The 19,000-nt window shown below is 37.3% G+C and overlaps 1 protein-coding gene across 1 annotated transcript in view; it reads right to left on the reverse strand.

Moving 5' to 3' along the window:
* Window positions 1-19,000, reverse strand: part of LOC139725969 (cytochrome P450 3A24-like) — a 64,544-nt gene that overhangs the window by 31,881 nt on the left and 13,663 nt on the right. The window contains exons 2-5 of the mRNA XM_071637055.1: window positions 16,277-16,367; window positions 15,608-15,660; window positions 12,593-12,689; window positions 7,453-7,569 (exon numbers count right to left, since the gene is read on the reverse strand). Coding sequence (XP_071493156.1) covers window positions 7,453-7,569; window positions 12,593-12,689; window positions 15,608-15,660; window positions 16,277-16,367 — 358 coding nt within the window. The remainder of the gene's footprint in view (window positions 1-7,452; window positions 7,570-12,592; window positions 12,690-15,607; window positions 15,661-16,276; window positions 16,368-19,000) is intronic.

The following is a 19,000-nucleotide window of genomic DNA, read 5'->3' on the forward strand; positions in this document are numbered from 1 at the left end:
CCGCAATTATTGTTCAAAACACTATCTGTTACTTCACACTTGTAAACACTATATACAAGTTTGTGTTTCAACATGTTTGCTTTTCCAACATTGTGTAGAAAACTGACTTAAATCTCTTTCACAATTTAGTACGATAAAATGATGAACGTGATGAACTAACGAAATGATGAAATGACAAAATGATTACACGATGAAATGATGAATGATGAAACGATGAAATGATGAAACGATGAAATGATGAAACGATGAAATGATGAAATGATGAAATGATGAAATGATGAAACGATGAAATGATGAAACGATGAAATGATGAAACGATGAAATAATAGATGAAACGATGAAATGATGAAACAATAAAACGATGAAACGACGAAAAAAGGAATATTGCTATCCTAATCCATTCTCACCTTTGATGTCATTTATTCACACCATGAGATTACGTCATGCAAATTCATATAAAATCTTGCATCATATATAAACGTGCACAGCCCCATCACACCATAAACTCCACATAAACCCTCAAGTTCATGCGATGTCAACTCATGAATATTCATACATTTTGCATCATCTTGGAACTTCACTGCTTCACGACTTATGATCCTACGTCGTGTTTACACATTTACACGAATACCGGTAATGATATGAAATTTTCTGTATGTATTATCGTGCAAGCAAACGACTCTACAACCTAACTTCGCAATAACCATAGAAATCATTTCAAGAGGCTCGCTCTCCACAGCTCCACAAGTCTCACCTGAGCGTGCTTAATCTTACAATCATACATTATTGATACGCATTTGCATACATTAATATTCATATGCTAGGTCATCTTGTTGGAGCTCCGCTGCTCCATAATTCGCTTTTGGTGATGACTTATCCTTATCCTACGAATTTGCATAGCTATATTCATATCAACCTTTCGTATCATCGCTCAAGATCATACGACTCCACAACATACACTCAACACCAGCCATACAATCAATTGGAAAAAAAGAGACCCCTTCACAGCTCCATAGCTCCAGAGCTCCACAGCTCCACAGCCCCTTAGCCCAAACATAATTTATATATTTACATATTCATGAATAAAGCATATCAGTATTCATATATTAGTCGTCTTGGAGCTCCACTACTCCACAATTCACTGTAGATGATGCTTAATCCTTCATACGTTACCGGTATATGCATTCGCATTTACTTTGTATCAACCTTTCGTATCATCGTGCCAGAAAAAACAAACAAACAAACAAACACACACAAAAAAAAATAGCAAAAAAAACAAAAACAAAAAACAAAAAAAAACTAGACTCCACAATATGCACTCCACACTGTAAGCCATACAATCCGTTGCAAAAAAAAAAGGTAAGTCTCCACAGCTCCACAGTAGTATGAAATGTACTTAAGCCCACTTGCGTTACTGTCACGCCCATTCACAAGCTAAACGTATCTGTGTCATACATTTAATCTTTACATATGATGCTGATTTAATTTACCCTTTCATATCATCGTGTAAAATCATACGACTCCACAACAAAGTTACACTCCACACCAGGCATACCATCAGTTGCAAAGAGTCACTCTCCACACCTCCACAGCTCCACAGCTCCATAGCTCCACAGCTTATACATAATTCATGTGTATTTACATAAATACATAATCATACATATTCATTGTTAAGCTCATTAATATTCATACGTTAGGTCATCTTGAAGCTCCACAGCTCCACAATTTATTATTGATAATGTTCATTTCTTCGCACCTTACTGTTATACGCATTTGCATAATTATATTCGCATCAACTGTATACGTGCAAAAAATCATAGACTCCGCAACATACACTCCACACTAGCCATGTTGCGAGAGAGTCACTCCCGCTCCACAACTCCACAACTCCATAGCTCCACCGCGTACGCATAGTTTATACAATGTTAACATAATTGCATAATCATACATATTCATAAATTAAGCTCACTAATATGATATGCTAGGTCATAGAGCTCCACTGCTCCACAATTCATTATTGCTATTGCCACACCCATTCACAGACTATTATATCTCACACTCATACATAATGCATGTACATTTACATAAATACATATTCATACATATTCATCATCATTACTATTCATGAGCTCATTAATATTCATTAGCTGTGGAGCTCCACCGCTCCACAGCTCCACTGCTCCACGAGGTGCGAACGGGTACATGTATATACTACTTGAATGGACCACCAAATTGAACCAACATTGTATTTTCACTTTTCTAGCACTGTGGAAGAGCACTTGAATTACCTCTTTCAGACAGCATCAGAATGGTATTGTCCTTGATATAGTATGTTAGTAACACGCCTAGGAAATGTGTAATTTTCATGAAATGTGAAATTTTGTGGAGTTCTCCTTATATTTCCTTTAATACAGTCATACATAGCTCTGTGACGCAGACTATTAGTCTTCTCATGCAGCGATGGCTGCACCGTAAGTTTAAAAATTTCATTACTTTCCAATGTATTATCAATTTTTTTTTTTAACTTTGCAGACGCGTCCTATTATTGTGAAACTTCGTGGACATAAGGAGTGCGCGAGCAGTGCGCACACGCGCGGATTCTCTATAACGTGTAATTTCTGGCTTCAAAATTCGTATACTGATGCGATATGTTGAAATATGTCATATTTCTTGTTGAGGGCACGGAAGGGGGCGAAGCGATTTGAAAAGTAGACAAAATTTTCTTTCTTTTCATGTAAAGATTTTTTTTTTTCCGGAGAGTATTTATCTTTGCTGCTTTTTAAGTTTTTATTTGGTTGGGCATTTTCACTTCTTGTGAAAAGTCTATGGAAAATGAAGAAATTTCTACGACTTCGTACGTACTCGCTGGTTATCAACATCTATCAAACCAGAACGGTATATCGTATCAACTTGGGGCGAAGTGTTTTGGATAGTGCGGGCTGTAATCTAATTGTCTATATAAAACTCATTGCTATTGGTTGTTTAACTCCGCTGCTTTCTTAGGCTAAAACTACTGATCAATAGGAAAAACTGTCTCAAAAGTAGGAAACCTAGCGATGACGTAATGGGCGATACTATTCATCGCAATAGGGAGATGACCGGATGTACGTGGTATGTACGTACAGTCTGTAGCGGCTCAATTAGCCGCTCATTACTTCGTGTGTAGTGTTAACCCTGTGTTTTGGCCAGTTTAATTTGCCACTGCTTCAGTATTGAATATCAGTAAGATTCCCCCAGCCTTTACATAGCCTGTGGAAATTTCCACGCATAGTTGTTTGACCTTACAATCTGTTTCATACCGGTTCACGGTCATGTCGTGTCGCGATAATGTAGCACACGTTACGTAGATTTATTATTCATCATATGGTGTTAATCCAATCACTGTAGATCTAAGTGTGTATTAAAAGTGCGTAATCATTATCATTAATGTTACTTTTGACCAATCGCGACCTTTATTCGCACGTCACCCATTGCACGTGCGAGATGTCACACGACCCTTCGCAGTATTGAATCACTCCCGCAGTCCCGCTTCAAGCACCATAGAAGAACGACCTCCGGATCTCCTGCGGTAGAGTCACCCTTCACCTTCTGTGTTTTATGGGCCCGCTGGCTGTTATTAAGTTTCTACCCGGCAGCTGTCCTCTCTGCGCACCGTACCAGAGATTCGGGGATGGAGCTTCGCAGTTTTGTTGCCTCCTGCACAGAACTTTCATTTATTCGTCCTCCGACACGTGTGCTGTTTTGTTTTGTTTTGTTTTGTTGATGGTAAAGGCCAATTTTATTGTGCAATAGTTAATATTTCTAATGTATGTTTGTATATTTGAATGTATTCATGATGATCCATGTAAAATGTCCGCAATTCAGCCTCCTGGCTGCAAGAGATGTTATTCAATAAATACCTTCCAATCAATTCATTGACATTGTCGTCGAGTGACCGCTCACCATTCATCGCTCTCGCCATGGACGACCCCACTGTCCGGCTGAGCATCTACATCTACCTCGTGCCAAGCGACTCACTGTCCTGTCGAACTCGTTTTCTTCAGACTCCCGTCGACTCACCGCGCTGGTAGAGAGCTGCAATTCATCTCAACCTCCGTTGGCTCTTCAGCCCCGTATACGACGGAGCGTCGCATCACTTCAGCAAGTCTCCGAACGATCCCCGCAAGGAACTCTTTATCGCATCTTCGCGTCCGCCCAGCTCCGCAGGATCCCGTTTGTCGAGCCCCATTTCTGTCACTGAGTCCAGTCCTTCAACTTGGTCTTCTACGACAGCGATTGGCTTACCTTAACCAGTCGGCACGATAAAGTCGCTCAGTTTAACAGACCGTGGACTGTGGACACTTATCACCAAACACTTGCATTTACTGAATGGACTTCAAGTTGACTTTTTGTTGGTATGTCCTCATTTTTATATTGTATTCTGTAGCGCTATATTCTACATGTCGTACGTGTTAACTCCCACATTTTGAGTGTTTTACGATGTCAAATTGCACTCTTCTGACTGGTGCAATATTTTGATTTGAACATACCTACCAGAGTTATTTTATGATAAAAACAGAAAAGGGAATATTTGGCTCATTTCAATTATTTGTGTGAACTTCTTTCCAGGTAGATCATAAAGTTGAAAAGGGAGATTGATTGTTTGAACACGCCTTTTGTTTGTGTGATTTAAGATGCAATTTTATGTTAATATTCCAATAACTCCAAAACCATAACAACACACATAAAACCAAATTCTTTTAAGCAATTTTTCCCACAAGTCTATTGTCTCATTTCTCACGCGAGAAGCTGGATTGTGACAACGGTGATTTTCCCAAGGTATATTTTGAAAAGGAATCCTCCTCTTTTGTCCGAAAAAAAAAACTCATTACATCGACCATGAAAGTGATTAAAATGATCAAGTATGTTTTAAGATTCGTGAAAGCATACATAATTTCATTAAAAAAAATGCCTGCATAGCCAGAATATGAGGTAATTGATGAGGTCCTTAGGCAGCCAAAAAGTGAATGGTCGTTTCGTTGCAATTAGTCCCACATGTGCAAAGTTGCGTATGGTTTGTAGACTGGCTTCGATACTCGACCTGTGCCTGCCTGTGTAATCCTTGGGGCATTTCAGGAAGCATTTTGTCCGACATAGATGTCGGGACATATTTGCTCTCAGGCAATCAGATGCAAGGATTCCTGTAGCTTGTTACAGTGTGTCAGAAAAATATCCGACCAAAACGCTTTATGAAATCCCCCCCCCCCCCCCGGCAATGCAGCGAACCCCTGTTTTGATAATGGAAACGCCCGGTCTTCGTTCAAGCGTGAGATGAGTAAACGACGTGACCCGGTGACCTGAACGTGCACACACGTTGTTCCTCGGAAGGCTTGTGTCCAAAATTGGGGGAAAGTTTTCATAATGCATGGTATTCGTCCTATCCCAACATTTATTGTATATTCGGGTTTCCTCACGATTTTGTAGTGTGGAGGAAACACGGGTGGTCCGATTGAATCGATCTTTATTCGCTGTTCACTGGGGGATACTAAAACTCCATGAATAGCGCCCGTCATCCACGACTTGTCGTGTCAGCAAATAGTGCATCGAAATGAACTCTCATCAGCAACGGTCGACTCCAGTCTATCCTTGGCTGTGTGTATACTTACATAGAGACTAGTGATAAAGCTGTGTGTATAGGCCCCCTACACAATTCGTTGCGGGGATTCTCGAATGTACATGATCTTGTAAATGCAAGCAAAACCAGCCTTTGGGCACAATAGTATCCTCACGCTACCGATTCTTTAACTACTAAAGGGATCATACAGTTTTGGTTGAGACCTAATTTTGGGTTTCTAACATTTTTTGGTGAAATGATGAGAAACCTCTTATGAAATATGGGAGAGAATGTAATTCTATGAGGAATTCAACGTTTATTTGATGAAAATTGGTTTTGAAATGGCTGAGATATCCAAAAAAAAAAAACAATTCTAATAAAGTGTGGGACCCACACTTTATTACGAATGCTTTGTTTTACTTTGTTTTTGGATGTTTCAGTCATTCCAAACCCGATTTTCATCAAATAAACTTTGAATTCCTCTTAAAATGGTATGCTCTGTACTATATCATAAGTATTTTCTTGTTATCTCACAAAAAGTTAAAAGCCCAATTCTCATCTCCACCAATACTGTACTATCCCTTTAAGGTCCACGTCATGAGCTCAACACCCACGGGTCATACAGCCAAGTCATTCATCCCGCTAGAGTCATAGAGCACAAGAGCTAGACCCTGAGAGAACAAAACCAATGATACATCAACATCAGCTATAAAATAGGTCCATGAGCTTTACCGTCCACGGGCTTAAAGCTGCAGGCAAACTTTAGGCAAACAAGGCTCAAAAAAAAAAAAATACCCACAAGCTCGGCATTACACTACGAGGCTTGATGTAGGGGAACCGGGGGCAAAGAGGAACACAGGGCGAAGTGAAACACCCCCATTAAACCTATATTCAGTCTTTAATCTAAAGCTCATGCACAAAGATCCCTCTAGGGACGCTCCATCTTTTGATATCAGAGCTGTGTAAATAAATATTGTATGTGTGTCTTCAGGGAAAATATCTGTCTTGCATACCTCAAAACCAACAACTAATGATTATATATCTTATGCCAAATTATTATGCTTATCTGAAATAGTATCTCGAAAACCATGGTAACAACGATGCATGGACTTCAATTCAGTTCAAAAAAATGATTTTATTTCCATATAAAGTAATACAAAGTAATTTAAGCTTCCATAAATCGTGGTCTGGTATCAGGGCTAGCAAATATTGGCCGACACAGTGATGCATGTCGGGAAAAATTATACATGGTTCCGACAAAGTAGGCGGGGCAAGGTGGAACATGTTAACTGATGGGCTTGGGGGTAAAATAAAGTTTGGTACGTTTTCACGCACTCCCCGCATGCCTCGCGTTTTGTATTTTACTTTAAGTGGAATTTTCATACTTTTTTTTTTTCAAATTCACAGTAACTGATAAAACTGATAATTTGAAAAGAAATTTTACTGCCATTTGTTAGCAGTAGTCCTCAGGTAATAGTTTAAACAAAAAATGTTGCTTCACTCTGCTTTGAATTCCCGTTTTGGCTGGACAAACATTTTTGGTCAACTTTGCCCCGGGTTTCCCTACGTACCATCGACCACATGGGCCTTTTCGCTTTATGTTGAGATAGTGAGCCTTTATTTGCCAAAGGTCGAAGTCATAACCCCAAGTTGCCCCAGTGTGCAGCTCATCGGCCTGTTTTAATCAGTGCCTACCTAGTAAAAGTGGGCCTGTTTTACTTGATGTGTAGCTCAATGGCTGCATGTCTCGTGGACTTTTTCTTAGTGTCAAGCTCATGGGTCGTGTGAGTAGTGGGTGTGAATCTCGTGGGATCACCCCCTTTTAAGTATAGGCCTACATTGAAACTGGTTACACTTACAAGCTTCATCTTGGAGGCACTAAAGGTTGGCGTGAGGACGTTTCGCACCCTTTTCCACCGCTCACCCTCCAGGACTGCGACGCCATGTTTAAGTTCTTCGTTCTTGTGCTGGAATGTCTGGGGACAATAGTGCCGATGGTGTATCGCACGCATCAAAGTGAACATTGACATTAGCAAACAGTATTTTCATAGAAACAATTCAATCATCATCATCTTCATCTTTTAGTTTAAAAGACGTGTTGTTGCAACATTATATCAACACATAATTATCATGATAATTCTCTAGAATCCTTTTCGTTGCCTGGTTTTGTCAATAGTCATAAGTAGTCACACGTATATGTGCCGCGCATCTTTTCCAGTGGCGGATCCACAAGGGGCGCGCCACCTCAACTGGTTGTTAAAACAAAAGGAATAAAAAGGAAAAAATGAGATGAAACCCGGAAGTAGCACCAGAAATATTTTTGCCCCCCCCCCCCCCTTTACGGAATTCCTGGATCCACCCCCGTTATCATGTGTGACAGAGGTCCATAATGTCCGAAAATGGGAGGTGTAAAGTTCCTTTAGAACTTCGTCTGGAGCAAATGCATTTTCTTTCATCGGAACTAAGCCTCCATGTTGGAAGCTTAATACAGAGTATGTACATCATACATAATACAATACATGATATTCAAGTGTTTCCATGAGGTTATAAAATACGTTATATGGTCATACTTCTTTCTAATTTGTGAACACATACAAGCATAAAGAAATTACACTTCCTAAAAAGAGCACATAGTCCGATCAACAAAATTGTACATTCCTATGAGTTTGTCGCCACCTTCATCTTGACCTTTGATCTCCATAACCAACGGCAGTCTTTCATTCTATGAATATTTGAACTACATGTCAAGACTAAGATTCACAGCGCGAGGTTGTTCGTATGAGGACAATTTTAAAAGCGGGTTGTTTTCACTTCGCCTGTGTCATGCGCGCAGACAAACATCAATTTTGAATACCTTCCTATACCACCTTATTTTGAACACGGTTTTATTATAGACTCCCCTCAGAACTTCATTTTGGTAACTAAATTGTAATATCCCTGTATTAAACTGAAAGACATACATTTTTGAGTGATTTGTTCTCAAAAGGTGCAGACGTGTTGCATGTACTGTGCAGACATTCTCATCAGGTCTTGAAAAGACGTATAAAAGTGACAATCGATCGATCGAACTTCTTTGCCATATAGATGCGCTAACCTCAGAATGAATTACAGAGGGCGCAATTGACGAGATAAAAACAGGACAATTCCTCTAAAAATAAAATTACTTTTCCTAAAAATCATAAATCTGCAATAATTTGAAAAATATAAGGGCTACAGGGACAAATTTAGTATTAAATGCTAGAACTTGTCAAGTTCTTTCATTTGAGTGGTATTTTGATACAACTGAAGTGTACATTAAGCCATTCTTTTTCTTTAAAAAAATTGGGGGGCAATATGTATAAATACATATATTTTTTTTACAAAATCAATCTTTGACTCACAATCTTTCATTCTCATTATTCCATATTCATCAACACTTCAGAATTCATATCAAGGTTATAGTTGATGCTTAAGAATGGACAAAAACTAATACTAGTTTTGTCTTAGATAACAACTGGGTGGAAGTATGAACATATAGGGACTTTAAAAAGTGAACAAAGTTGTAATGTCCGTAACGCTAAAAGTGTAATGTGCGTAACACTACATTTTGTGAACCTGTGGAGTAAATTCTGAAACTGTTGTATACAATCATCAAGCTACAACTTATTAAACAGGACCTGAACACTCGGTTCAGAAGAAACTTTCTGCTCCAATTCATGAATTTTTGAACATATCCACATGGAGGTAAATAATCGTGTCCAAAAGATGTAATGTCCGTAACGGCGAACATTTTGTGTAACATAGTATATTATCTCCTACGTGATTTAAAGTAACTAATCAAACTCGGACCGTTAACACTTTGATACCCCTTTCAATAACTTTATTTGCTCGAACCAGGAGCGGACCAAGTCGAAAATTGTTGAGTTTATGAGTGGGTCGGGCCAAAGCGGGCCAGGCCAGGTGCGGACTATTTTGGCGCTGTTGCAGCTAGCACCAGGGGCGGACCAGGAGCGGGCCTGGCGCTGATCGACAGGCGCGGGCCAAAATTCCTTTCACGGCCAAAGGTCACAGTTTACGCTGCTCAGCTCATAAGCGCGCAGCACGCACATCAATTTGATATCGCGCGAAAATGCACTTCCGCTGTGTCAATGACGCGTTCAGTTACCGTGGCAGTAAGAGGACCTGGGTTCGAATCCCGCCCAGTGTTTACATCCTTGGACAAGATGTTTTTACCCACGATGTTCCTCTCGACCCATGTGTTTAAATGGGTACCTGGCAACGCGAGGGTAATAATTAATGGCAGGGCCCTCTGGTAGAGCAGTGGCAACACTGAGGAGGCTTCCCTGGGTAAATAAGTAATTATTATTATTATTGTTATTATTATCATTATTATTATTAATATTATTATTATTATTATTATTATTATTATTATTATTATTATTAATGGATTCAATGATCATGCTGACTTATTGAAACACCACTGTTGTTCAACCACCTCCCTGGTTCAACTAAGGAGGCTCACGAGATGGATTCAAAACAGCGGCATTCCCTTTCAACCCATGTGTGATGTCGCCACTCAAAAATAAACAAAAGAAGTATTCACCAAACTGGATCTGTCTCACAGACAGGAAAACAAATAACTGATTTATGTCTCAGTGCATAATGACCAACTTTCTAAGGAATATGATGTCTTTATGATAGTAAATTACTTTTCACCATCCCTATTATAAAAGATCAGCGGTATTATAAAGGCAAAGACACGGGGATGGGCGAATAGAAATTGCGCATGGATTCTTCACATTTTTCTCGATTCTGCAAATTTCCCTTTATATCAATAATAATAATAATGATAGTTACAATGATAATAATGATGATAATAATAATAATTACAAATAATAATAATTACAATTATAACAATAACAACAATAATAATAATAATGATAATAATAATAATGATAATGATAATAATAATAATAATAATAATAATAATAATAATAATAATAATAATTCATGAAAATGCGGTCTCCTTTATCCAGGGTATGGTCTCTTCAGTGTTGCCACTGCTCTACCAGAGGGCCCTGCCATTATTATCACCATAGCAGTGCCTATATAGCGTTGCCATGAACCCATTTATACACCTGAGTAGAGAGGGCCATGGTGGGTAAAATATTTTGTCCAGGGACGAGCAATGGGCAGGAATCGAACTCGAGGCCTCCGATTGGGAGCCGGGAGTCTTACCTACTAAGCCATACAGCGCCCCCTTTACTTTATGGACTGTTCAACTTTTATAATCATAAATATAAATGTGAGGTTGAGTTTGAGATTTGAAGAAGGGGTTGAATAGATCTTGTTTCCATTGCGATGAATGGCTTTGAGATTACACTTTAAATGGAACTGTACAGTAATAGATACGCATTAAGTGAAACATATAGATTTTTTTTCTTGTACGTAATATGTATGCGGGCTGGAAGCAAGTCAAACCAAGGAGGTTCTCCCTCTGCATTATTCATTGTACAGCGAACACACTTTTGTTATACAACATTGTACACAACGCATTTTTACAAAATAAGTATACTATCAACAATTCAATTCATAGATAGTGCTGAACAAATAGAATATACATGCAAAGCAGCAAAATACAAAGTTATGTTAAGAGAAAAAAACAAGAATTGAGAAGTCTACTGAAAAGCATGCTTGTATCACATACTGTGAACTACTCGAAGGATTCTTATGAAAATATTTGTTTACAAAGACAGGACGGAACAAGACAGGGCAGACCAAGAGCAGGACAAACACAACAACATGACGACTTGACTGAAGGGTATACCCATTGAAAAAAGGCACAGCCAGTGACAGCAGAATAATGGGAAGAAAGGAAAGAAAGAAAGGAAAAGCCCACACGCTGAACATCAAGATCGGAAAAGGGAATTGAGGTGCTTCGGACAGCTGGTGGCTGCAAGCAGCTGAGAAGCTTTACTCAAATAAGATGATGTAATGCATTACACCATGATGAATTCAATTGACAATGACAATGAACCCATTAGGTTCTAGAGACCAGCTAGCTAATGAATAATGAATATTCAGTAAGAATTTAACCCAAAAAAAGTCCAACTTGCGCTTAAAAGAATACCAGGATGCAATAATGCAAGGATGCTGTAGCCCCTCTGTATTATTCATTGTAGTATGTTTTGTTGTACTTTTGCTGTACATTGTACACAGGCAATGAACAAGAAAATACTTATATATATTATCATATTTATGTTTGTACATGAATGTGTATATGTACAATGACGATACAGAAACCAATAAATCAAATCAAATCAAAATTATCACAGCTTCAAGAATTCCAAAATCCAGGGCAGATGTTGGATAAATGTATTCTGAGCTAATAAAGATATCAGGATTGTAAATGAAACTCATCATATCGCCTAGTGGGATAATTCTGAAAAGATTGATTTCGTGGAAACATTGAGTTGAAAGTGCTGGGAAATGCATTTGCTGACCCAGTTGAAAGAAAAACTAATTTTTTTAATCTTTAAAATCTTATGTTTAGTAAATAATGGATCTGCATGGGAACGTGGGGAAACGCCACAAATGATACGAAGCGTCTTTTTGTAACAACAAACGTTTATCTAATAAAGTTTGATGGGCACTACCACTTGCTAAAGTTTCGTAATTAAGATAAGGTAATGTTAAGGAAAAATATACGTCAACTAGGTGGACAGTGGGATGTTCGATTTAAGTCTGTTAATAATTCCAATATTAAGCCCAATTATTTTACTAATGTTGAAGATATGAGGAGTCCGCTGTGATACCGAGAAATTTTATATGAGATACATATTTTAAATGATCGTCATCAAATGTTATATCTGTTTCTTTTATTATCATATTAAATCTCAGCTTCTATAGACTTAAAAGCATATACTTAGTTTTCTGAATATTATGAGTGATAATTTGTATGTAAAATGTATGTAAATAAGCGGAAACATAAAACCGAATCGAATCAAATCAAATACTTACTTCTCTGCTGTTAAATTTACTGAAATTCTTCACCATGATGTGCTGCAGCATGTCCACCTCCGCGACAACCAAGGCGGGAATGGTAAAGGCGAACATCCTATAACGAATTTGAGCATATATAGAACCTGTGACCATGCCACCATGTTTGAAGAAAGTTTGTGCCTCCTATATCGTAAGCCATCTTCCTTACATCATACATCATACTCCTCTCATAATCATTATTATTGTTATTATTATTATCATTATTATTATTATTATTATTATTATTATTATTATTATTATTATTATCATTATCGGTTTTCCCGGCCACTTTCGCACATTGTCAGTCCATTTGACAGAATGTTCATTCAATAAAGCAAAAACCCCTCGTTATCGCACAGTCTGTCATTCGAAATTGCAACCTTGTGCCTTCAATTTAGCATTTCGATCTATGAAATTTGCACATGTGGCTTTCAAATTCGTAAAAAGGGCATTCAAATTGGCTGGTACACTGTACTTTACGTTCATTCAAATTCGCCACCACTCGCCGAAAAGGGTACTCGAGTCAATCAATTTCGCAAATGGACAGTCAAATTCCGAACATTTTCATTCAAATTAACGTCATGTTATTTATCTTCTTAATAGGTGAGAACATGTTCATGTGTGCATTTCTATGTGACTTTTTTGTTTCATCCACTCACTGTTAAGCAGTAAAGGTCACATTTTTGACCCGATAAAGCTCGAGTTTGTTCTGTGACTCCACTTTCCTTTCTTAAAGGTCTACATGTACCAATACGACAGATTAACTTCATTTCCTTACAGTCATGACATTACACGAACTACAGTGTAGTTCGATACAGACGTATATTTCAAGAAGACAGAGAAAGAATGATAGGAACATTTGATGATCATAACCTTGACTTCCTAGAAACTGGCCGACACACTCAGAATAAAGCGCTCAACGATCATAGAAGTTGTTGCCACATTAGGACTGGGAGACTCAATAAGAACATTGAAAAGAAAAAGGTGTTGCAAAATCTCCAAAATAAGTACGAAAATATGAAGCGTAATGTTGCTTACAAAACGACAACTATGTTGTATAAAATAGAGGAAGAACCAGCGCATAAGCATGTGTGCTAAATTGAAAGCAAAAGATGCTAAATTGGATGCCCAAAAATGAATTCGAATGAACGAGCGCAGCATACACGTGATCACGTGACTATATCATTCTAAATTGATTGAACGGATATCTAAATGGTGCTTGTTTTACGAATTTAAATGAAAAAAGTGTTAATCAGAAGGAGATTAAAGGTAATTTGAATGCTCCAAAATGATTTTGAATGAAGAGATCATAAAATTGAAATACCGAACATCATCATCAAATTGAATGCAGCAATAAGGAATTGGACTTTAAAAAAAGTGCGAAATCGGCCGGGAAAACCTATAATATTGTTCGCTGAAAAGGTTCATCTGATTGGAATATCAACTGGACGAGCGTTCGTTTTATCACAATCAATGGAAATTACCTTTACTTGATAAGACTTTTGCCTGCTGGCTCTGCAGGCTTCTTCAGATCGAGCGTTGTGAGAAGGACTTCCCACGAGCCGACGTAGCTGGCGCACGCCGATCTGAGAGAATGGGATCGTATATTGAGGAAAGTGAGTATTGCCCCAGGTCTCGGTTGAAGGTTTTTCCTTGCTGTTTCCGAATGTGAATTGCTTCCCTTATCCAGAGTGAGGTTTTCCCAGAGTCTCTGGCTAGGATGGAACACTTAGTTGTATAGTTGATGTGGTGGTTTTCACTGGCCACATGGTCGCTGATGGCCGACTTGTGCATGTGGGAGGTGGTTTCCTTTCTTTTTCCTCTTGTGTAGTAGGATGCATTAAAGGGAACGTAAACCCAAAGAGCAATGTGGATTGAGTGATAGCAGCAACATTAGTAGAACACATCAGTGAAAATTTGAGGAAAATCGGAGAATCGATGCAAAAGTTATGAATTTTTACAGTTTTGGTGTAGGAACCGCTGGATGAGGAGACTACTAGATGTTATGACGTATGAGTGGACAACAATTCAAAGAAAATATAAAGGAAATTCAACAAAATTTCACTTTTCTAGCATTATGAAAGAGCACTTGAATAACCGCTTTCAGAAAGCAGGGGGAATAATTGCTACCCGTAACATATGTCAGTATCAATTTGGTGGAATTTGTAATTTTCATGAAAAATGAATTTTTGCGAAATTTTCTTTATATATTCTTTATATTGTTGTCCACTCATACGTCATAACCTTTGGTAGTCTCCTCATCCAGCGGTTCCAACAACAAAACTTTAAAAATTCATAACGTTTGCATCGATTGTCCAATTTTCCTCAAACTTTCACTGATGTGTTCTACAAATGTTGCTGCTTTCACTCAATCCACATTGTACTTTGGGTTTACGTTCCCTTTAACAGTGTCTACCTCTTGTTTGCGTTCATTTTTTCTGGTACCGGCGTGCGCCAGCTTCGTCGGCTCGTGGGAAGTCCTTCTCACAACGCTCGATCTGAAGGAGCCTGCAGAGCCAGCAGGCGAAAGTCTTATCAAGTAAAGGTGATTTCCATTGATTGTGATAAAACGAACGCTCATCCACTACATTATTGTTATTATTATTATTATTATTATTAGTAGTAGTAGTAGTAGTAGTAGTAGTAGTATCATCGTCATCATTATAATCAACATCATCATTCCTTTCATTGATTGTTATTATATTAGCATATTCATTATCATTACTCCTACAATTATGGTTAGTACTTTGTGTAGTGTAGTAGCAGCTCTACACAAGTAGTAGGATAGGAACCTAGCAGCATCAGTGTAGTGCTACATCAATGTACAGTTAAATTATCGCCATAATCTTTATCCCCATCGAAACTGTTCACTTATTTATCTATCCTTTTTTTTTTTGCTAGTCTATTCCAACAAGGTATGTAGCCCTTTCAGTTAAAAAAAAAAATCACAAAGGGGCTCTGTGATTGACTATTCAAGTAAATCATGTCACTTACCCGTATACTCGACCGTATTTCGCCCCCAAGACGTTAAATACCCTAGGAAACCCCTGCAAAGAACAAAATCAAGCCAGGTTTCAGATAAATTCGAAATTTGCAATACCGTTTTTGTATTTTTTTTAAATGAATTGAAACTGAAAACGCATAAACGAGAGGGCTATTCTTTACGCAACAAAACTCACGTGCGAGTAATGCATACCGTATGTCCCCCCCCCCCCCACCACACACACACACACACACACACACACACACACACACACAACGGGACCCTCCACGATGATTTCTTTAAAAATAGTGAATCAATCTAAATACAAATTCAGGCTATGAAACCATAACTCATTGCCCACATATTAAAGAAAACCCCATTCGATTTGCCTCAGTGGTCAAGGAGAAATGAGGAATTTTGTAAAGGATGTCAGGGATCTCTTCCCTCCAAGTTCTGTCTATTGTTTTCACACACAAGCGCATCGAAGTGCTGAACTTGGAAGAATCAGACTCATGACATGCTTTACAACAATCCACATTTCTCTGTGACCGCATAACCAACTTGAATGAGATTTTCTACAAAATAGAGCTAAGATCTTATATTTAAAGACCCTGAAGTAATATTTAGACAGTGTACAAACTGTACACTGTATTATAATAATATCAAATAATTGGATGTACCATGCCGAATGCGGTGTTACCCACGATGGGTAAGGCCGGCTCGTAGATCACACCTTTCCGCCACCAGTAAGTATGGCTCCATGAGTCATGTCTAAACGGGAAAGAATTACAGTCCAAATTGTTAGCATGTTAACATGTCTCAAATGGCGTCATGAATGCGCATTACATACTACAAAAAAAAAACAAGAAAAGGAAAGGGAAGCTATCAATGTACTTTGTATTTTCTGATGTGTAGCATTGAAACGGTTACAGTTCGTTATACCGAGGGTTTTTTACTCCTAAGGTTCATTATTCCGAAGAGTCGTTTTTCCGAAGGTTCGCTATAAATCCAAAAATGTGATAAGGTTTGTTGTTCCGAAGGTTCATTAATCCGAAAATGAAATAAGGTTCGTTATTCCGAAGGTTCGTTCCGGGTCCTATTTCATTTCGGATCAAGGAACATTCGGAATAGCGAATCCTATTTCATTTTCGGATTAACGAACCTTCGGAATAACGAACCCTATTTCATTTTCGGATAAACGAGTCTTCGGAATAGCGAAACCTATTTCATTTTCGGATTAACGAACCTTCGGAATAACGAACCTTCGGAATAACGCACAAATGTTCGTATTAACGAACCCCTTTTTCATTTCAGATTAACAAACCTCTAGGTACATGAAATTTGTGTGTTTCGGATTAACGAACCGTCGGAATAACGAACCTTCGGAATAACGAAAATCACCCCATTGAAAAAAACAGTATCTTAAAATGGAATCCCTGGCGATTCTCATAATTTCACATCATGTAGCACAGAAAACGATAGTTTTCAATTCGTTTATTCATCTCATTTGCAACAGTATTGAATTTAATAATACAGCACAAAAGATATAATCAATCATTTACATAATATTATCTGTGAAAATGAAAAAAGAGAATTTGATAATACAAAACAAAAGATATAGTCAATCATTTACATAATTATCTGTGAAAATGAAAAAAGAGAACTTGAATAAAGCCAAAAGGTCCTTGTTTAAGTTCATTTATGTACGAGAATGTACAAAATAAAGATTTTTAAAGTACAAATTGTAGACATGGACAGAAAACCAACAACCATAACAACACAAACATTAGGACAAATGGTATGATTAGATTAACCAAGTGTGATTTGCTAAAAAAAAAAAGAGAAAATTTCTAAAATGTCTAAAATGAAGAAAGGCTATTGCGTGAACAAATATCTCTAGGAATCGAATACTAGTACCAGATTAATGGAAATTGGTGACATACGGAGTTTAAAATTATTCACATATGGAATCTACTGCAATTTCATGTGTTGTTTCATTTTATGAATTGTATTATTGGTGCAAAACATAGAAGAAATATTATGTTGTAACATAATATTTGAAATAATAAAATCCCAAGACAGCGGTATTATAAGTATGCATATGAACACTATTCAAAGTATAAAATTAACGAAAAAGAGGAGCAGAATGAGCAAGGTAATTACTACCATTATATACGTAATGCTTTCTTCTGCAATTTATGTAAAACTTCTAACTTTGTTTTATCATATTTACCCTATACAGCTAGTTATACAATGATTAAAATACCGAATCATAAATGTATTATTAAGCGAAAGAAAGTGCAAACCCCAGAAGAATATTTTTCAACGAATATACTATGTCTACACATTCAGATATCTTAGTTGCTACATATTTTGTTATATGTACATCCAACGTATCCCACAATGTTCTAACTTATATAAAAGAATAGTATGATCAATGGCATTGAAAGCTTTCGAAAAATCCATGAATTTCCAATTGGCATATTTGTTAAGGGTTATAGCAGAAATTATCTTATCTTGTAAATCTATAACAGCGTGAGTGGTTGAATGATTGCGTCTGAACCATATATGGCCAATTATAAAGTGTATCAAATTTTGTTAGAAAAGAATATAAAAGGTAAATTTTCCAGGAGCTTTTCTTTGACAGGGAGAACTGATATCGGCCGATAGTATCTTTCTTGTAGTTTGGAATATTTTTTTTTTTGGCAATTTTCTATTTTGTTGGGACATCACCAGTACTTAAATACAAATTAAAAATATAGACCAGGGGTTTAACAATGGAAAATTGTATTTGTTTCAAAATATTACAACTCTGATAATCACAACAACAAGGATACGTTGATAAAAGCATTACAAATTTCCCAGAGTTCTCTCTCTGTGATTGGGTTGACAAATAAAGAATGAAAAGTTATATTGGAGATAATCTTCAAAATGTATATCAGAACTTGCTTTTCATAAAGATGATAATGTTTCATTATAAACTGTCTGAAATATGATTTACATTTGTTGCCAATCATTTGAGAAAGTGTGATTTTCTTCTTCATTTCGTATGAATGAAATAGGCATTTCGTTTGGTCATTTATTAAGCAATGGAATTATAAAAGACGAAATCTTATTCACATTATTTCTATTTTCATTTAATTAACTGCGATAATGTATTTCTTAGCCTTTCGTTATAGATTATTAACTCCATTCCTATAATCTTTATATTTCTTTTCATTATTTTCATTGTTCCATTATTTTGGCATTGGAAAGTATTGCACCAAAACTTTGCACAAGATCGCTGAATTTCAGGTCTGAAAATGCAAAATCACCTTTGCGTAGGAGGAGAATTGCCCCTATCTATAAAAACGTCGTGTGCGTGCTTATTCTGTTTGATTGCTGAACAGACAGCGTTCATGATA

The sequence above is a fragment of the Diadema antillarum genome, unplaced genomic scaffold (assembly GCF_040938485.1).
Source record: "Diadema antillarum isolate AM-2024a unplaced genomic scaffold, OU_Dant_1.0 scf00000017, whole genome shotgun sequence".
Lineage (NCBI taxonomy): Eukaryota > Metazoa > Echinodermata > Echinoidea > Diadematoida > Diadematidae > Diadema > Diadema antillarum.